This window comes from Leptinotarsa decemlineata, unplaced genomic scaffold, assembly GCF_025532065.1.
Source record: "Leptinotarsa decemlineata unplaced genomic scaffold, Ldec_3_MD MMD2_tig00000035_RagTag_RagTag, whole genome shotgun sequence".
Lineage (NCBI taxonomy): Eukaryota > Metazoa > Arthropoda > Insecta > Coleoptera > Chrysomelidae > Leptinotarsa > Leptinotarsa decemlineata.
In genome coordinates this window covers 6,236,468-6,257,526 of record NW_027412540.1, presented here as the reverse complement: position 1 = coordinate 6,257,526, position 21,059 = coordinate 6,236,468, and the positions used below count along the sequence as shown (strand labels likewise).

General features: G+C 35.6%; 1 protein-coding gene across 5 annotated transcripts in view; it reads left to right on the top strand.

The window, feature by feature from the left end:
- LOC111514188 (ras-GEF domain-containing family member 1B) overlaps window positions 1-21,059 on the top strand; it is a 378,228-nt gene that overhangs the window by 179,769 nt on the left and 177,400 nt on the right. Inside the window, exon 1 of one of the 5 annotated variants that reach the window (XM_074171792.1) lies at window positions 11,613-13,001. The exons of 3 other annotated variants lie outside the window; for them this stretch is intronic. In XM_074171792.1, the coding sequence (XP_074027893.1) occupies window positions 11,781-13,001 (1,221 nt within the window). In that variant the 5' untranslated portion in view covers window positions 11,613-11,780. Of the gene's footprint in view, window positions 1-11,612; window positions 13,002-21,059 lie in introns of those variants that run through there. One more of the 5 variants, XM_074171791.1, reaches the window with a different exon arrangement.

The following is a 21,059-nucleotide window of genomic DNA, read 5'->3' as shown; positions in this document are numbered from 1 at the left end:
AACCTTTTTCTCTTTTTGAGGTACACTGGTCAACAATTGCTTGGGATGGAACTAATTTTATGTGTAAGTTTTTAGTGAAAAAATAAAATCCACAGAATGTTGATGCTTCATTGCGTTATCACTTTTACACATAAATCAATAAAATATGTTGTGGTGCCTGGTCCGGTTAGTCTGTTTTTAAAATTTGTAAACTTTTAGAAAGTAGGTACTGGTGATCTTTAGCAATTGTTGAGCAATGTACATCATCACCACTTATTTGTTTTTTGCAACGTTAATTCACCCGTAGATAGCACTAAGTAGATATTTCTAACTTTTTTGGTTTTAAAAGAGTTTTTTCTCATTTCGTGGTAACCGCATGAGAAAAAAAAAATAAAGGGTATGGTCAGATTCCATTTTTTACGAGCTTTTCAATGAGCCCATACACGACATAGGTTTGCATTTGAAAAAAAAAAGTTGAGGAGGGTTGCAGCTAAAGGGTTGAAAGAAATTTTTTCATTTCATTGCCAAAAAATGCGTACAACGTGAAATCAACTGACGTGTTTCAGCGTTTTTTTCCTAAAATACTGGTTAAAGATATTAATTTTATTCCGGAATTTTGCGCACCCCTGTATTTTCTACAGATAGGACGATTCGGAAAACGTTCGTTGAAAATCCTTTCGGTCTCGTGAAAGTTACGCTTCGCACCGTGAATAAAAATCGCTTTAATTTTTTCTTCCAATAGAACGAGAATTGACCATTTTAGAGATTGTTGACATGGTACATTTGTACTAGCAAAACCTAAAACTAAATGAGAATATTCCAACTGAACAATGATGTTCATTGTTGTACTCAGATTTTTTGTCGTTTTCATAAACAAAAAATAACTTAATAAACCTTATCGGGTTGTTGGAATTGCCATATGGCAGATAAAAAGAAATATTTCTAGAAATATCGATATTAATGCGTTTGGCTTCAGGAAATTATTCAATATTTCGTCATTTTGTACTAGGTGACGATATTGATTTGATTTTATAGAGTTGTGAAGTATTCGTCAGGAGCTTCAAAATGGGGTATCACAAGGTCCCCCTTTCCATTTAAGTTTTTTCCCAGATGGCGCTCAGTCGCCATCTTGAAAGTTTCATCTGTCAATTTCACTTCAAAATAAAGTATTCATGCATTAATTTCATTATTCCTTTCAATTTTTTGAGTTGATCCCTACAAAAAATGAAAGGGAGGGGACATTTAAGCAATGCACTGTAAATAAACAACTTTGGTAAATAACACATTTATTGAACACCTTGTATATTGATATTCATTTTTGAAATATTTCTTCTTTTGCTCTCTACAACTTTTATTTGGGAACTTTTTTTGTACCTCTATTAGTGAAGCAGTTATCGTCCACCCAGACATAGTTAATACCGGTGTTGTAAGGAAACCTCGCCTCCACAAGTACGTATCTCCCACATGAAACAAACCTCCGCATGTTCACCAAAACAATTTTATCGGAGTTTTGTTTCTGATGGAGCGTGTAACTCTGCACTGTGAAGCTGCAAAACTTTTGTTTGGTCTAATCAGTTATATTTTTATAAATTTTGTCTCCAAATAAAATTGATGACAGCAACATTTTTTGGTATATTCAGCTTTCCAACGAGCACTTTTCCCACTTTTTGATGAATTCTCAATTCCTAAAAACGCCAACTTAGTTGGTGAAACACGCGTCGAGAAGAGAAAACTAGATCTCATCCACGGGACGAAGAAGATTTCATTTCCTGAAGTCGCCAACTTTGTTGGCGTGTCGTGAAGGGTATTGCATTTCTGGATATTGGGAAAAGTATTTGTTTTGATTCATTCCACGCCAGATGTTCCTTTACATTTATATCTAGCTTTCTTAAAATCGGTAGCCGTGTTGGTCGGTGGTTCAAGCCCCAGGCTGAACGGTCGATTTCCACTTGCTATCGTCCAACCCGTGATACGAATCACACATTAACAGGTAAGACCTCTTTAGTCCTTAGCTCGCACAAGTTTCGATTTCTCAGGGTTGTCGTTCGTAGGGGTGCGACAGCTGGTTGACGGAAAAACAGATTCTAAACAGAAACAGATTTTGAAAAATAAATAACATATTTCCACCAGCAAATTCTTAGTTTTCAGAACGGTTAAGAATTACTTTCCGAAATGTTATAGCTGAGTTTATAAAAAAATCCAATTATCTTATTCATAGGCGATATTTATAAATACAATCATACCGTTCATTACCTTTGCACTCCTGCCTCCGCTAACGTGGCTCCCTTACAACCATGGAAGTAGAAACCAAGGGAATACGCGCTCAAATCGCCGAGTAACGACTGAAGTATGGTAAACTTATGTTAAGATAAATCATAGTTTGTTAGTCGTGATTCAGTATTCGTTTAGTTCACTTCTGTCGAGAAGGCGTTTAACGTTCAAATCAAAATGGTTCAGTGTTCTGTTTTAGTGTGTTTCAATAATAGTGCAAATAAAAATGAAGCGTTATTTGGTGTCACATTTCATAGGTGAGTTGATAAAATATTCCTATGTTTACGTTCGAGGTCATAAAAAGTTATAGAATAGTATGGACCGTACTTACTCGTAGTTATATATTTTTTTATGCAATTAACTTTGAAATTATACCTATAAATTCGGACAATAAATTGCTATAATAATGAATTTAGTATTTGAATCAATAAAATATTTGTTAGTAGGTGGTTGACAATGTTTCATGGTGCATTTTGTTGTCAAATATGATAAAAAATGATTTGAAATCCCTGAAAGAATCAATAAAATTAAAAAGATTAGCTACAAAAATTACAATTATTCTTAGCAAAAAAACTGAAATTACAATGAAATGAAATACGAGCAACAATTGAACAGTACACAATTAACAAGAAATGAAAATTAAAATATATCTAGCCAAGTAACTTCAAGACGTTTCGATTGTTGGTACCCACATTTCTTATTGATTGTTTAATTTTCAATTGTCGCTTGTGTTTTAGTTAATTGTAATTTCAGTTTTTTTGCTTAATATAATTTTTATTTTTTTAACTAATCTTTTCAATTCAATTGATTCTTTCAGGGATTTCAAATCATTTTATATCATATTAAACAATGAAAGTCCGTAGTTCATATGTTTCACGCAATAGGTTTATTTATTTGATATTTGTTCCCAATATTTAAAATAGAACAAAAATGTCGATAAGTAGAATTGGAACTTCTGGAGGGAAATTAATCTATTGTGGAGGGAAATTAATCTATTGAAAACATTTTTTCCACACGAGAACAAACATACGGTCTCTCGACACGCATTTCGCTAACAAAGTTAGCATCATCAGGAGATTACGAAAACTAAAATATGTATGTTGTTATATGTGGACTAACCCTTACCCACCACTGTTTTATGAACAGTGACAAAGGTTATATTTCTGCGGTATGTTTTTTTATATGTATGTGGACTAACTGCGCTGTTTTATAAACACCGACAAAAGTCCTTTGTTTGATCTTATACGTAGTATTCCCAGGTAGAAAACAGGTACAATCATAAAATGTAAGTGTTAATAATATATGAATAGAGGGAAATAGATAAACAATATAACAAAAACTTAGGTGGGTTAGGTATCAAAACAGGTATAATGGTGAGTAAAGGTTAGTCTACATACATATAAAAAACCAATATACCGTAGAAACATCTATAAAAACCGTAGGAGTCTGATACAAAATTTTTCGTTTATTTAGATCTTTTCATATTTTTCCTCCACATAAGTTCAAGTGATATTCGATTATTTTTTCACATAATTCGCAAATTCAAAGAACACTTTCAGAGGTATAAATTAAGTTACCCTTGTCTTCGACCCATATCAAAGCATAATTAGAAAACAACAATGTTAAAGTTTTAGGAAACTTTCTACTACTTACAAATTCCGCTATATAAATAATAATTTGCTTGCCAACTTCAGACGAATAGGCAAAATCGGTCAATTTAAACTAGCTTCACAAGTTATCACCGGCTGTGAAATTTCACATACATTACCTAGAATATTTTATGTCTAAATTATATTGAATATTATTTGTAGTCCAGTTATTAGTTGTGTGGCAGATGAACAGTTAAATATAGATATTTGTTGGAAAGGTATACACGTATACAATTTTCACTAAAACTATCCCTCAATTCCAAATGTCTCACAATTTTTCTTGATATACCTTTGAAATATTTCGCGGTTGGATTATTATTGCACGCCCCATGCGATCTTGCTTTTCCGTGATCTTAGCTGAATTCGAACATTGAAATATATTTCAATAAATCTATGAAGTATCTATGAAGTCTTTGTGTTTTGCGAGTTTACTTATTCTTGCAGTAGACTATAAAACTAAAATCTGCGGTATGTTAGTGTTTCTATATATATGTGGACTAACCTTTTCCTACCATTATACCTAATATACCTAATGGCCCTCTAAATTTGTGTCTAATTTCAACTGATTTCTTTCTGGGATTACTACGTATAAGATCAAAGAAAAGACTGTTCGAAATACTCGTAGGACCTTTGTCACTGTTCATAGAACAGCTGTGGATAAAGGTAAGTCCACATACATATAAAAACACTAACATACCGTAGATTTTAGTTTTAGTAATCACCTGATGATGCTAACTTGGTTGACGAAATGCGCGTCGAGAGACCGTATTTTTGTTCTGATGTGAGAAAAGTGTTTTCAATAGATTCATTCCGCAACAGAAGTTCCAATCCTACCTATCTAGATTTTTGTTGTATTTTAAATATTGGGAACAAATATCAAATACATAAACCTATGCGAAAACACATGAACTTCCATGGAAACTCTAGTTCCATGTGAAATTTATTTTTGAGAGAATTATAGAATATTTTGTTAATTCAAATACTGAATTTATTATCAGAGCAATTTAGTGCGCGAATTTGTAAGTTATTAAGTACAATTTCAAAGTTAATTGCATACAATAATGAACAAAAACTTCAAGCGAGTACGATCCTTACTATTCTGTAACTTTTCATGGCCTCGAACGTAAATATACGAATTATATATGAATTTACTCGTACCTATGAAATGTTATACCAAAAAACGCTTCATATCTGTTTACACTATCATTAAAACATACCTACTAAAACAGAACACTGTACCATTTTGATTTCGAAAACCGAGCGTTAAATGTCTTTTCAAAAGAAGTGAACAATACGAATACTGAATCACGACTAACACGCTTTGATTTATCTTACCATAAGTTCACCATGTTCCAAACCTCACTCGGCAATTTGAGTGCGTATTCACTTGGTTTCTATTTCCATGGTTACAACACTGGATACGATCGAAGACGCTTACAGTAGGTTCTGAATATTACACAACATAAACCGTGACTCATCCAAATCAACAAGGTAAAATTCACCAAGAGGACAAAGATACAAGGATTATGACCTACACAAATCCGAGGTGAAGAGATAGAGCTGTTGGAAAAGGTTGAACATCTGGAACATCCAAAATGATCTTCAACCAGCATTTAGACATAACGTGCAAGTATCGCTCACACCTTGTGTCTTAACATACGGATAACAAAGAGGCTGAAATAATACATGATGTATTGACCATACACAGAGGTGCATTAAAGTTTCGTAACCAAAGATGCAATAAGTGACCACTATTATTTCCAAACAGTGCTATTTCAATCTGCCAAAGGTGTCGGCAGTGGTGCTAAGTTTAAATGCTAATGTCTTGTTGAACACAACTGTCTGAATATAACTAATGGAAATAAGCTATCTATGGGATCAACAGAAAACAAACTTGCTTATCGAAGATGAACAGAAATCCTGGTTTTACCACACCAACAACACACCACGATGGGTATCCTTGTCGAGGTGGGATAAGCAAAGTTTGAGTTTTCAGTCAACTCGTAGACGGTGTATTTTTATATTCAGGCTCATTCAATGAGTTCAACATCCGTGGTTCGGCCTGGCACCACGGATGAGATCTACACTAGGTCGATTTTGCGCTGTTTTGTGTTTGGATCATGATTACTTTGTTTTTGGGCTCTGGTTCCATCTAGTTGCGTTGCAGTGGAAACTACAGTGAAAAATATAATACAATTTCTTATTGTATCGAGGTACAGTTTGTAACAGACTGTCGTGTTGACCCATATTTACTTTACCTAAGTGAAGTTTTGAGTTTTCTGTCAACTCCGTAGATAGCGTCTTTGTAAGGGGATCCCAACGACGATTAGGCAGATTGAGACCCATGCGGATGCCAGTGATAAGACCTGGAAAGTAGGCAGATTGACAGCCCGGCCTTAACTCACAAAACCCTCAAAACGTGTCACTACCTAAGTCGTAGGCAGACTGACACTTTTTTTTTCATCGATTTATGTAGCTACTTTAATAACAAATCTAGCTTATGTACTATAAGACGAGGTGCTTGGCTCAACTTTTGGCAAAATTGACGAATTCAAAGAAACAAGAACGAAGGACGGCAATTTGAACATTAATTGAGATATTGTGAACGAAGTAGATGGTTAGGAGTATGTGGGGTTCGTATAGCGTTGTATAGCTTTGAATTTTATACCAAAAAATTATTGGTCCCTATTTTTTGGAGTTAGGTCTGACTGGAAATTGTATGATGAGAAAAAAGTCGGGAACCATATGTATTGTAATATATATGAATTCTTTATTACTGTGGCTACAAAAATCGATGAAAAAAACTGGAGGTCCGTATTCATTAAAATCATTTTAATTTTTTTATGTTGAACGGTTTTATTGAAACAAAAAACTAATAATGATGTAGATTGTAGTCAAAAGCTTTCGACAGAATTAATCATGAATTGTTGTTAGCTATTCTACACTATATAGGTTTTTCTCCATCTTCGCAGCAACTTATGTCTGCTTATCTCAATAAACGCACACAAAGAGTCATACTGAACTCCACATCATCAGACTCCATCGAAACCTTGTGTGGTGTACCTCAGGGATCAATATTGAGCCCGCTACTCTTCACTATTTACACCTCTCAATTCTCTGAACATTTGAAACATGTAACATCACATTTCTATGCGGATGACACGCAGCTGTACCTCGCATTTGATGAAAAAGATATCGTTGCTGCCTGCAATGAGGTTAACGAGGATCTTGCGAGACTTGTCGATATATCAGAAAAATTCTGTTTATCCATCAACCCAACCAAATCCAAAGCCATACTTTTCGGTAGGAAATCGACCAAAAATAGATCCCGACCTCTAATTTCCCTTTACATCCGAAATGAAACACTCGAATTGTCAAATTGCGAAAAAAATTTAGGCTTGTTTCTTGATGACTCCCTCACGTTTTCCACGCATATATCACATATAATTAAAAAAGCTTTCGTAAACCTAAAACTGATCTATTCCAACAGAGATATTTTAAATAAAGCATGCAAAATCACCCTATGCGAGTCACTCGTCCTATCCCAGCTAAATTACTGCGATGTTGTTTATGGGCCGGCTATAAAAAACTCCGATAGAACTCGCCTACAAAGACTCCAAAACTCTTGCACCCGACTGATATGCGGTATTAAAAGACGGACTCCGACCTCGAGTTACATTACTGGACTGGGATGGTTGCCTATGAACAAACGACGTATTTTGCATTGCTGTGTATTATATCACAAAATTTTACTCACAAAAAAACCTTCATATCTATATTCAAAAATTCAGAGGCGTTCTGAAGCTCACAATGTTAATGTCCGGTTTCGACAGAAATTATCTGTACCCAAGCACAACACTTCGCTTTACCGATCTTGCTTCTCCTATGGCATCGCTAAAATCTACAATTGTATTCCCGATGATTTCAAAAACTTGTCAATCTTCAACTTTAAGAAAAAGGTTAAAAGTCTTTTGTTGGATGGTACTTTAGCAATAGACTTCTGATACATTGATGAACTTATGCGACATTCATTGCACTTTGTGACATAATTATTATTATTATTTTTATTTATATTTATATGTATATTCTTTTTCAGTTGTACTATGTTTATGAGAAGGTATATTCTTTTTTTCTTCTGGAGGGACCAGTTTTTGTCACTGGTCCCTTGACGTGGTTGCGTGGAAGAGCGCTATTCTATCTTTCTCAGAAGATAGAAGAGCGAACGATGCCATTTGCTACATAACATCAATCAACCTTGTTCTTTGTAACTGCTTTTTGTGTAGCAATAAAAACATTTATTATTATTATTATTATTATTATAATGTGCTAAAAACTACAAAAAATTCAGAATGTCCTAGGTAGAAGTCATCACACCAAATAATAAAATTATAAAATGAAATAATGAAATAGTTAGGCGTAGCGTAACCTGAGTAAATATGTAAATACTACGCCCAACGATTTTATTACTTTTGTATCAATACCATAGATTACTCAGGAGAGTGGTGTGATGAATGCTACCTAGGACTTTCAGAATTATTTTTTAGTTTTCGAAACCTACATTATTCACATAATTATTTTTCAACATAATTTTTTTTGTTTTCAAATTTTTTTTTCCAAGTTTTCAGTTTATAATTTTGTTACTCAACTCTTCTCATTCTGTTTAGTCCATTAAGTGAGGCCATCTTGAATTTGCATCTTCTTCGAAGTGTACTACTATTTTACTAGTCAGGCCCTGCCATTTGATTACCATATTTAGGTAGTTGTGGAAAAATATACAAACCGGCATTTTGTACCCGCGACCATCTTGAATTTGCATTATTTTCAAAGTGTACCACTATTCTACTAGTCAAACCCTGTCATGTGATACCCATTTTAAGGTAAGGTTAGGTTAGGTCAAAAGTGAGTGGATCTATTCGACCATCCACAACAATCAGCAAGAATTCATTGTGGCTATTCAAACTCGACCAAATAAACCCAGCTTCTTAACGAATCCAATTACTGTCCAATAACTGTTTGCTTTCAAGCTTCGAAAGGTGAATGAACTCCTTGGAGTGAGACAATCCTGAAAGATTTTGCCAGAAGTCCTTAAATCTTCTTGCCATCCAGGTATTCAATGTTTGGCAAAACCTAAACCGATGCCAATGACAGGTTTTTGTCCGATGAAGCTACTTGCAGCACACTCCTTTGCAAGGGAGTCAGCAGCCTCATTGCCTTTCAGCCCAGTGTGGCCAGGAATCCATACCATAAACAATTTGTAAGGTCGTCCTATTGAAAAGAGTTCTTTTTGGCAATTTGCTACCAATTCAGACGTTTATTGTTTATTGACTTGTGTATGAGGTTGAATTCTAACAGTCTTTCCGCACACAATTCAATGGCATAGATTTCTGCTTGGAATACAGTCGCATTGGTCCCTAGGCAGATCGTATTGAGGTAGTTGTGAAACAATATGTAAGCTGCGGTATAGATTTACAAGGATACAGAATTCATTAAATGGTATTGTCATCAAAACTAAATGTGTGTATCAAATTTCAGATCAATCTGTCAACAGGAAGGGGGTCAAACGTCAATTACTAAATTTCCACCAAAGAAACAAACAAACTGGGCAAGCTGAAAAAAAAACCGTTTAGTGAATTTTATGATAAAATCTAAAGAACGGAAAGTCTCATTACAAATTGGTTCATATCAGATTATTACAAATATGAAACAGTATTGAGAGTTCTTCTACCATTCGAAATGGAGGCGGTAGAGACAAAAACGAAATTCGACAATTTTTGAAGAATATTTCAACAACAATCACTGATATTCTCTATCTGATAACACATTATTTTAGTTATTTTAATTTAACCGACCTTGAAGGTCTTACCGCTTAAGATAGCAATAGTGGGTTAGGTCAGGTCAAAATTGAGTGGGTTTATTCGACACTCCACTAGAGTTTTACAACAATTTAGTTGTAAAACTCCAGACATCACCAGAAGATGGCAAATGAGACTTTGCCTTATGAGGCAAAACTCGAGTGAAACTCGAGAACAGCTCATCATACATTGTCCGTAATTATTTGATAATCAAAGGTTTGCAAAATCATTATAAATCGACATTTCCAAAAACGGTATGCTGAACATGAAAGGTCCTTCAGACTAGGTGAAAATGATTCGACGTTTTCAAATAATTCCCTAGCATATAACCACAAGTTCCCGAATCTAAACGATACGGAAATTTTGCACTATGCAAGGAAGGGTTGCAAATTCAATTATTTGGAATTCTTGGAAATTCACATTGCGGGTGCAACCTGTTGAATAATCAAATCGATTTAGTTTACTCACCGGTTTTCAAGTTAGCATATCCAAATTGTCACTAGTAAACAAAAATTCAGATAGTCAATCAAGCTGAGTACCTCAATTATTACCTACAGTAGTGTTAAGGCCTATTGTAATCAATAATTGTTAGTTCAATGTATAAGTTTGAAAATGTTGTTATAGAACGAAACTGCAGTAACGTTAGTTACAAATAAAAAAGATAAGAGAAGCAAAACGTACTCTTCGTATTTCTTTCCTCCCAAATTTTATTCGCTATGTTCTTTTACACAGTAGAATTTTCAGATCGAGATTAGATTAGATAAGTAACGTTCCATGTATATTACAGAGTAGATGATGTGCAAATTATGAATAGCTTTCCTTCTTCCAGTGATAAGGATGACGAAAAAGATAATGTAATGAATGTTTTACTCAAAATGGCCACGGAAATATATTATCAGATTTTTATTGATTTTCTAGAGAAGCACTTGAAAATTAATAGAACTAATGGAATAATTCAGTCATAAAATGAAAATATGTGCATATGTGTGTATTCAGCTTACCGAATTTCACTGGCGAAATTTGTAATTTATCATTTTCATGTACTTGTGATGCACTGTTTGGAACCTTTGGTCTGGTAATGAATATTACTGGAGTTTTTCCCAACACCAAACCGTTATTTTAATACCTGGACACGGGTTTCGATCACCAAGTAATCATCTACAAGAGGTGTTAAAATAACGGTTTGGTATTGGAAAAAACCTCCAGTAATATTTATCATTTTCATATTGTATTAAAATGAAAAAATAAATACCAAATAAGTTTTATTATTCTATTGAATACATTGCAAAAAGCCATACAGATGTTTGAAAAAAAAATAAGACATGTTATAATCGAATAATATTATATTGAAGAGTTTTAATGCTTAATTACTATAAGAACGAAATATATGGAATTATTTATGTATAAGATTTATTGAGGTGAAATCTAAAATCATTATAAAGTTACGAGCAACCCCGTAGAAAGAAATAGGGCGAAGGGAGTTGATGCGTCGATCTTTCAGCTCTTCCGACGTGAACTTCCCGACAAAAAAGGGTTCCGTAACAAAAGAATAAATTTAGGGTGTCAAAGTCATCGACCTCGCTTGTTTTTCTGCATCTGCCTCGTATATAGAACCAATTAGTCAATTCACGAAGACAGTTTACGACACAAAAAGCCTACTTGAGCCCAGTTTTCGTTGCAGAGTAAGTTCAAGCGAAAATGTACCTGTTCATACGCATATCGAACCGCATCTCGTCCGTCGCGATGCTTTGCGCCGCCAAGCGACGCCTTTTCGAACTCCCAAGGTAGGGAGTCAACCCCCAACATTACAACGTGCTAGTTAGCGTGGCAGTGGTGCAATATGTGATTCGTTTTATAGAAATATATTGGTTTTTTATATAGTGACATTAGACAATTATTCATAACCGTACAAAAACGTTTATTATAATGTTACAGCAAGAGCTAACGAAAAATATCGTTGTTTACATAGAAGAAACCTCGTGTTCGGGGGTGATAATGTGCCACTTGCGTGATAAATAGCTCACCTAACATGCAAGACAATAACAAAGAGGGTGATAGGCCAAAAATTGCACCGAAACCTACCATACCCTCGAAACCACGATTCGTCCCACCTGTAAAAATACAGCAGAGAACTATTCAAGATGGAAAATCTCCCAATAGCAACATTCCTCATCGAACAACTATCAGTGAGCCTAGAGTATTTAAAGAATTTTCTAGTACGAGGGACTTTCGAAGTGTTTCCCAAACCCAGGAAAAAATCGACTACAGGGAGGTGTACACCTCAGAAAAAAGCAGTTATATTAGTGAAACTAAACAACTCGGTATTGATACTAACGTAAAATACGACGAATACTCGTCAACATATATTAGCGAAAAATGTGATAAACTTAGTACTAATTTTGAATGTAAGAAATTAGAAGATATACCCATCAAAACACCCCATTCCCCAAGTACGGTTTGCTGCAGCATCCTGTCCAACGCTACCACAGACTGCTGCGGGATGATAAATCTAAATAAAAAAGAATTGGCTGAAAAAACGATGACAAAAATAGATTCTCTAGACTCGAATTCGTCCGATTCTGGAGGTTTCAAGGATTTTGTTCAATTCGATATCAACAAGAAATTATCACCAGAAAAAGATATGAAACTGGAATCACACCAAACGCACATGAGGAAAGTATCTCAACCAGAGTATATCCAAAAGAAGATACCAGACAGCAAGCCTTATTGCCATCAAAGAATGCCATCGCAACCCGACTACATGTCTGCCGAAGTTAGACAATCTTTTGCACAAAATAAAAGCAACTACGTAGCCAACGCACAAGCCTTAGCGCAATTTTTGCCGCAGACTGAACAGAAGTTGCTTCAGCACAAACAGCAGCAGCAGCTGAACAAGGAACGAGCAGAAGAAGATTTTCGTCAGCAGATAGCCAAGTTCAGTGTAACCCCTAATCAGTCGACAGATGAATCGAAGAAACCTCCGAAACCTGTTATGAAACATGGTCAATTCCAAGAATCAACGAAAAAAATTGAAGAACTTCTGTCGCAGAGATTGGAGAAAGATAAAATTTTGAAGAGGGGCCAGAGCTGTTTGGTTGAGGGAGAATCAAGCCAAGATGTTGAACAGAAGATGATGGTTCAGAAACAAATACAGCAGAAATTACAAGCCGATCTACAACAAACAGTTAAACATATTCAGGAGATACAGAGCATTGAACTGCGGCTGCCACAGAATCGGAAATGGACTGAGGTTTGTTGTTACATTAACTTTTCAGATACATATACATGAATAGATATTAGTATACAGATAGCAAGTACTTATACAGGGTGTATCAATTATGTGTAGGTGGACGATAGTTGCTTCCCTATTTGAGATAGACAAAGATGTCTCAAATTATAGTTGTAGAGAGTAATTAAAGCTATATGTTTGAAAATAATCATCTATATATAGAGTGTTCAGTGAATGTGTAATTAACCAAAGTTGTGTTTTTTTCAAATAGAACACACACTAGGGTGGTTTACGTTTACATCGGATTCATTTCACAAAATGGGTTCATTCAACACTCAGTATTTTTTCAACCAATTTTTCAACCAAATATAATATATTTTAATTTTCTATTCATAATTTCACCGTTTTTTGGATAGAACACGGAAATAAGGCCATAAAAGAATAGTCCATACCACTTTCCTATACTTGAACAAAGTATGAAAAGGTCATTAAATCAAAGCAATAACGATTTTTTATTCAATGCTAGGAATAAAATGAACTCAAATAATTTTAAAAAGCATTAGCCTACAAGAAATGTTATACAGGTTTGCATTTTGAACTATCTGTTCAAATTAAATTTACCTTCAATTTCTGTTCGAACAGTTAATGTTTATCTTGTAATAGACCTCTCTGGTTCCATTTATTTTTCAGGGTCATTGGTTTCTCATAGTAGACCCATTCCTTGACATATCTCTAAATAACATGAATCTAAGGGAATGAGGATGGGGTATATTGCAATTTCCCTTGTCCGACCCTTCTTCAAATATTGGGAGAATGATTGTGTTATGAAGTTTTAAGCTGTCTTCCTTACGGTTGAAATTACTCTTACGTTTATGTATTTCTATGGCCTCACTGAAAAGCCTTGGATAATACCCTCCTATTTTATCAAGAACTTGCGTGCGTTCAATGGCAATACCATGGCTGCTCTCTGCGATAGCGTATTCTACAACTGCCGATTCATCGGTTTGGCCATAGCGGCAACTTTTTCTATGCTCAGTCAATGGCGTTCAAACGCTACTTCTGGTAGTTCCGATGTAGAACGGACCACAACTACACGGTATTTGGTATACTTCTGAGGTACTTATTAGATCCTTGGGGTCTTTTGCTATTACCTATCATTCTTGTGGGCTTGAAAATGGCCCCACTTTCATGTTCTTCGGAGATTCTTTGAATTCGCTTCGTCACACCATTGGTCATACGCTCCACCGTGGAGTGTTTATGTATGGGTCCTGAGACTTGGTTGATTTCGGCCCCGATATATCCATTACCAAGAAAGTCATTCTTCAGATGACACATTTCCTCTTATAGCCCTTCCGGTTAATAACCCCTATTTTCTGACGAAAATGATGATTCAGTGCTTGTTCAAATATCGGTCCGTATGAGTTCCTCTCCGTTCCTATTCTTTCTCCATTCTGAACTGTATTTTCAGGTTCTGAGAATTCAAATATCTCAAGATTCTTGCCAATTCCTCATCCCCATGACTATAAACCACGAAGATATCATCAACATATCGTAGCCAGCAGAAAGGACGGATCGGCGCGACGCCGTGAATGTTCTCGTCAGTTCTACTCGCAATTACTAGACTTAGTGGACTATCCATTGCAACTTCTTCCTTCAGTTCATATAATTTTTCATCCCATTGAAAATATGTTGATGTTAAGTAATGTTCAAATAAGACTGTGTCTAGAAGAAAGAACCCGCTGATCAGATGCAAGGTTCCATTAATCGGAACCATTGTTAATAGACATATGACATCAAAACTGACCAACACGTCAATAGGATTCGCTTTCAAATCTAGAATCTTTTCAATAAAATGAGCCGAGTTTCTAACGAATGAGTTTTGCCCCCAAGTTCTTGGCGATCTCATACGTCGAAACCCTATAGCAATGAATTTTCGGTAGCAAGGTGGTACTGGCTCGGTTCTCCGTAATCCTTACTTCCCATTCTTCGCACTTCGACCATTGTGCATCGCCTTTAATACTGTCTGCTGCAGTAGCAGACTAAACGTCGGGTATAAAAACCTGCAGACCGTGGCTAATGAACTCAGAAACATCAGACAATTTGTTAGACACCGGCTGTGAAACCCTACACATCATGTTATATGGTTCATTTCACGAAGAGGTCAACCTTTGAGCCTCCTCCTTCGCTAACGAAACCACTGGATGCAGGGTGTTCACTGTTTATATACAGTGTTATTCAAATACGAATTTTTGCATGGGGATTTCGTAAACGATCAGAATGATTCCGAATAATCTACTTTGGTTCCGGAATTATAACAAAAAATCAAAACATAACATTCATGATCAAATACCATGTAGTGCTATTCCGACCTGCCTTAGATCTCATTAGTGGTTCTAGGTTGAACCAAGAATGCATTGTTGTAATCAACTGTTCCGAAAGGACAATCCTTCTTCTTGCGAAGAAGACTTCTATAAGATCGGAAGAAAACTCAAATGTTGCTTATCCAAGATGAAAAATGGCATCCAAGGCGGTCTGTTGCAAATCTACAATTGCCAAATGATAAATCGGTCTCTGTTTTCCTCTGTGGCTTTCTCTTCAGATTTCTCTGGTAGGCAACTAGAGTTCGAAGACGGTCGAAATGGACGCTTGGTTATGCAAAAGACCACCATGAAGTTTTTTTGTTTTCGACAGGCAAGGTTAGAGTTTTTTGTCGATTCCATAGATGGTGTCATCGTACGCTTACCCAGTTGAGTCTAGTAACACATTTGTGATTCAGCCTAACACCACTGATGAAACCTGGGGCACGTCGTAACAGCGCTGTCTGGTACTGGGAATATTAATGCTTTGTTCTTAGGTCCCGGTTTCAACTTTTGAGAAATATGGAAAAATAAGGCGATGTTCAAGAAACATATCCTGCTGTATTCAATTCATTATGTGAATGGATTGATTTAAATATTTCGTAGTGTAATACTTTCTGGAAAATGTCCAATGTTATTTGGAGAATTCTCCAAAATACTAGCTACTGCCAATAATCTGAGTTTACTTTTCAAGTGTTTTCGGAACTACGAACTTTCCAGAACTTTTTACTTGTGGTTCTCGAGGTTTACTAGCTGATCATTGGCGAAATAGTAACTAAGAAATCCACATGTATATTTCAATATGAAATCATAAGAGTCGAAGTACCAAACAAGGCGGAGAATGACTACTTTTTCTCAAATTTTGGCCACATAGCATGTTAGAGAAATTGGTCTGTAGCTTGATTCTAGAACAACTTTTTAGCACAAATGGAATTCTAGAAAATCGAAGACTGGGGTTATAATATAGTAGTAACAATTTCCCCAATTAGTTGCGTCAGAATCAAGGAAAAGAATCATATAAGGGATTATAAAGACCAATTTAAGGAGGGGGCCAGTTGCGAATCAAGCTTTTAGCGGATTATTTATTATGGTGACGGCGCCAGGAAAGAACAGTTGAATATAATAAAACAAAGCGATAATAGCTACTTGACGAAGTAATCTATTGTTAATTTCATCAGTTAAGTATAAAAGTTGATATTGCTCTTCAAAAGTCTGAGTATTAGGTGGGTATTATTCTTATAATGAATACTACTTTCGGCTAATGCAATTAAGAGTTATTTTGGCGTGAAACATGGTTCTTCTAGTCGACAACATCATTATCTTCAATAGTTTTGCAATGGAAGCCGAATAATGACTTTAATTTTTTGAACTCGAGTTACACCATAGCAATGTTTTTGAAAATAAAATATAGTTCATGCTACTCGCTGATATTGCTGCTTTTTCTATAGATTTGAGAATGTTTTAAATGGATTAGGTAGTTCTGGAGTTTATTCATTACAAACAAACATACTAAAAATCAAATCTTTTCATAATACTAGTTCAGAAAATCATCAATAATTAATGAGTAACATATTGGTGGAAAAACTCATGGCACAATATTATTATATAATTTTCATCAACAAGTATTGATTAAAAAAGGAAGATGACTCGCTAAATCATCATGAAATAAACTTTGAAAAACGTTTTTTTGAAGCCTTTTTAGTTCTTGTACGGTCACAAGAAGGCACTCGGGCAACTTTTGGCTACCTCCTTGCTCGTTATTCAGAATCTGATTATTCGGAACCATCGTTCATAAATCTGGAACCTATAATCCAGATGAAATGTAGAAATGGCAATATATACCTTTTAATTCAATATTTGGTGATAAAATTTCTCTACCTGCTGTCTTCAAAGTTCATATTGGATTATGGAGAATAGTCACATGGTTGCGGCCAAATTCGTGCTATGGTAATATTAATATTATGATATTCTTTTTTGGGAAAGAAAGTTTTTGGCTTTCTACTACTCCATCTTGATACAAAAAAAGGGATGAGGCAATCTTCCAAAGAAAGGAAGGAAGTAATCAATTTGAAAATAAGTAACTCTATACATGGATGTGTAGATCATGCAAAGAAGTAACTTTCAGACACAAACTGAACGAAAATCCTTCTGAAACAGCTACTTATGATTATTTTCTTCAAACCGATAACATTTTGAAAGAATTGAAGGCTAGGCCACCAAAACAGAGTTTTACTGAGGTAAAATGCTTTTTTCCAACTGTCTGATCGAATTGAACCAATGTAATCAAATATTTGAATATAATTTTTACTGAATATTGAAACTCTACATGAATGCTTCTACAGAAATTCACAGTTTTAATTTGATATTATGATTATAACAATAACTAGAACCTTATCTCTACTGAAACAACCGAAATGAATATGTAAATCAAATAAAACTCACAAATACGATAAACAGATAGAAGAGACCTAAATGAAAAATGAATTGCCACACTTATTATTCTGAATTTCACTGAAATCGAAAAGAATACAAGACGTGTTGGTGATGCATCTAGCGTCAAGTAATTTGGCCATTATTGACAATTACGAGTTGACTCATTTACGTATTCAAAAATTGTACTTTCAAACAAATGTTCTAACTTAAATTTCATTCAGCTGAGAAAATTTCAGGAGATAATCTTTTCGAATACCACTCGACCTGAAAATTTTCTCAGATAAATATAATTTTTTTTAACCCAAACTTTATTATTTTTTAGCAATACCAATCTAGCAACCATGACGTTTGCTCTCTTGGTATTGCTTAATAACAAAGTTTTCTTTAAAAAATGGATATTTATCAATAAGATTTTTTGTTATTGTGGTATCACTATAAAATTATGACATTCAGGGGGTTTGGAAAAGCATTTGATAATTCAGTTATGTAGGTGTATGAAAAACGGGCGACGCAAAGGGTCTAAGAAAAAACATTATTTTCCTAGTGGACGAGAAGTATACAATACCTTAGATAATTAGTGGTTTCAACTTGATATGAGGGGCTATCCTTCTATTCGTTCTGCAATATTGTTAATATTGCAGAACGCAATATTGTTAAAATTGCAGAACGCAGCCGAGGTTTTCAGTGTCACTATTTTTCGGGTTTGAAGGCCGTGAATTTTCTTTTTGACTTTTCGCTGATGCGAGTAGCTAGCTTCTACAGAGGTTTATCCTTACTGAGTTAATATCTCCGATGACTAGATATTACAGCTGCGTAACGCTTATTTATGCTGCGTCATTTTTTAAGTTTCGGAAGGAAATTGCTATAATTATTGTGAGCCGATCATTTATATTGACTCAGGTGGTTTGGTGTGCCTAGATTAGCTAAATTCTGACAAGCGTGTTTGCCAGAGCAGTGATCACTTATGGAGCAATTGTCTGGTGGCCAATGGCTTTACAGAAAACGGCTCAGGCAAAGCTTTCTGGCTTACAGAGACAGACTTGTCTGACTATCTGTGGTGTTATCAGGCCATGGAGATTCTTTTAGAACTACATCCTCTCCACATTTTTCTGTGCCAATTGCACAAAACAATCTAATGCAGAGTACACTAGACTTCTGGCCGACACTGGAGTCACAGCATTCTGGGCATGACCTCTGACATCATGCCTCCAACTGTCAACTACGAACTGCCTTATACATACAGTACTTTTCCTAACTAGAAAGGATTGAATCATCCGAGATTAGGAAATATTGTGAGCAGGTACTTGTTGGTTCATAGGTGGATCAAAAAAACCTTCAGGCTCTGGTAAAGGGTTTTCAGTTGCAGACCCAAGACAGAGATATCAACCTACCTAGGGACCTATGCGGCTGTATTTTAAGCGGAAATCTATGCTATTGAATTGTGTGCGGAAAGATTGGTAGAACCCAACCTCACACACAAGTCTATAAAAATCTGCATTGGAAGGCCTTGACTTTTACCGAGCAACATCTAACTTGGTAGCAAATTGCCAAAAACGGCTCTCCTCAATAGGAATACTTAATTGTTACTGGTCTGAATTCTGGCCACACTGGCCTGGAAGGCAATGAAGCTGCTGACTCCCTTGCAAAGGAGGGTGTTGCAAGTAGCTTCATCGGACTAGAACATGTCATTGGCATTGCTTTAGGTTTTGCCGAACAAACATTGAACACCTGGATGGCAGGAAGATTTGAAGACTTCTGGCAAAATCTTCCAGGATTGGCTCACTCCAAGGCGTTCATTTACTCTTCGAAGCTTGAAACCAAACAGTTGTTGGACTACAGTAGGGATGAACTACGATATCTAACAGGCCTTCTTACAGGTCACTGTCGTCTGAATCATCATATGCAGAGACTCAGGCTGTCGTAAGACAGTGTGTGTCGCCTCTGTTTAGAAAATTATGAAACAGCAGAACATATACTTTGTGCCTTTTCCGCTGCGAACCGAAGCAGATTTTCAGAGTTTGGTAGAACCACACTTTCACCATCTGACCTAAAAGATCACTCACCATATGAACTAATCGACTTCGTCAAGAATCTGGGTTTATTTGGTCGAGTCTAAATAGGTGGGAGCCACAATAAACCTCTGCAGGTTGACCTAACCTAATCTACCGTCATGCTGTTTGCTATTTTCGAACTACTTAGAGTGGGATTTCATATTCGATTAGGGTTCACAGCTTCTTCATCTCAGTTTAAAGTATCCGTGTTTTTGTGGATTTTTATTGCCTCCCATACCAGTTGACTATGGTATCCCTGGTTGAGGGCGATGAGTTCCGTGTTTTCAAACACAGTCATTGTGGCTTCCATCCGCCTGATTGCAATATCATTTGCAACCTTGATAGTCCGAAACATCGAAGAAAGGTTGGAAATTCGTCTCTCTTCTATAGATACTTTCACATAATTTGTTCAAGTGACTTGGCACATTTCATTACACCAAGAGGGGTACATATCATAAATAAGCGACAGAATGTAGCTGCGCATTGATTTGAGGTTCAACTCAGTATACCTCGAACTTCACTGCTTAAAAACTCTTTCATTTGAGAACTGCGTTTATATGGAATAGACTTCTTGATAACGTTTTTCCAAATAAATTTAATCTCCAGCGATTTAAATCCAATGTAAATCGCTACTTCCGCACAGGCACCACCTTAAGGATTTTCCTGTAGTACTCGTGTTTTATCCTCAAAAAAAAACTACCTGAGTCAACATAAATACGCGTAACGCAGCCGTAATATCCAGTCAATGGAGATTATGTCAGGATGTATAAACCTCTGAAGAAGCTAGACACTCGTGCCACAGCGAAATATCAGGAAGAAATTCAAAAAATCCACGGCTATCAAACCCGAAAAATAGTGACACTGATTGTCAAGGTGAATTTTAACTATGAACGAATTTGTTAGCCGTGTTGTAATATCGATTTAGCTACTTGGGAAATGAGCTTGTGACAGAAATGTATTGTGTTGGATAGGGCATTGAAAGCCTTTCAAAATGAGGTGTCACTCGACGTAATTCCTATATAAAAAATGGGGATGACTTACAAGCATGAAGATTTTACAATATTTATTCATTGAAAGTTGTCTCTATTTTAAACAAATTTGACAAAAACATTTTACAAAAGTTCTTCCATGGTAGTTCTGCTTTGCGGTATTTTTTCGATGGTCTACGCTGTATTTGTTATAGAAAAGAAATTTTTCGAATTGTGAGTTATCCTTCAAATTGAAATTTCGAATAAGAA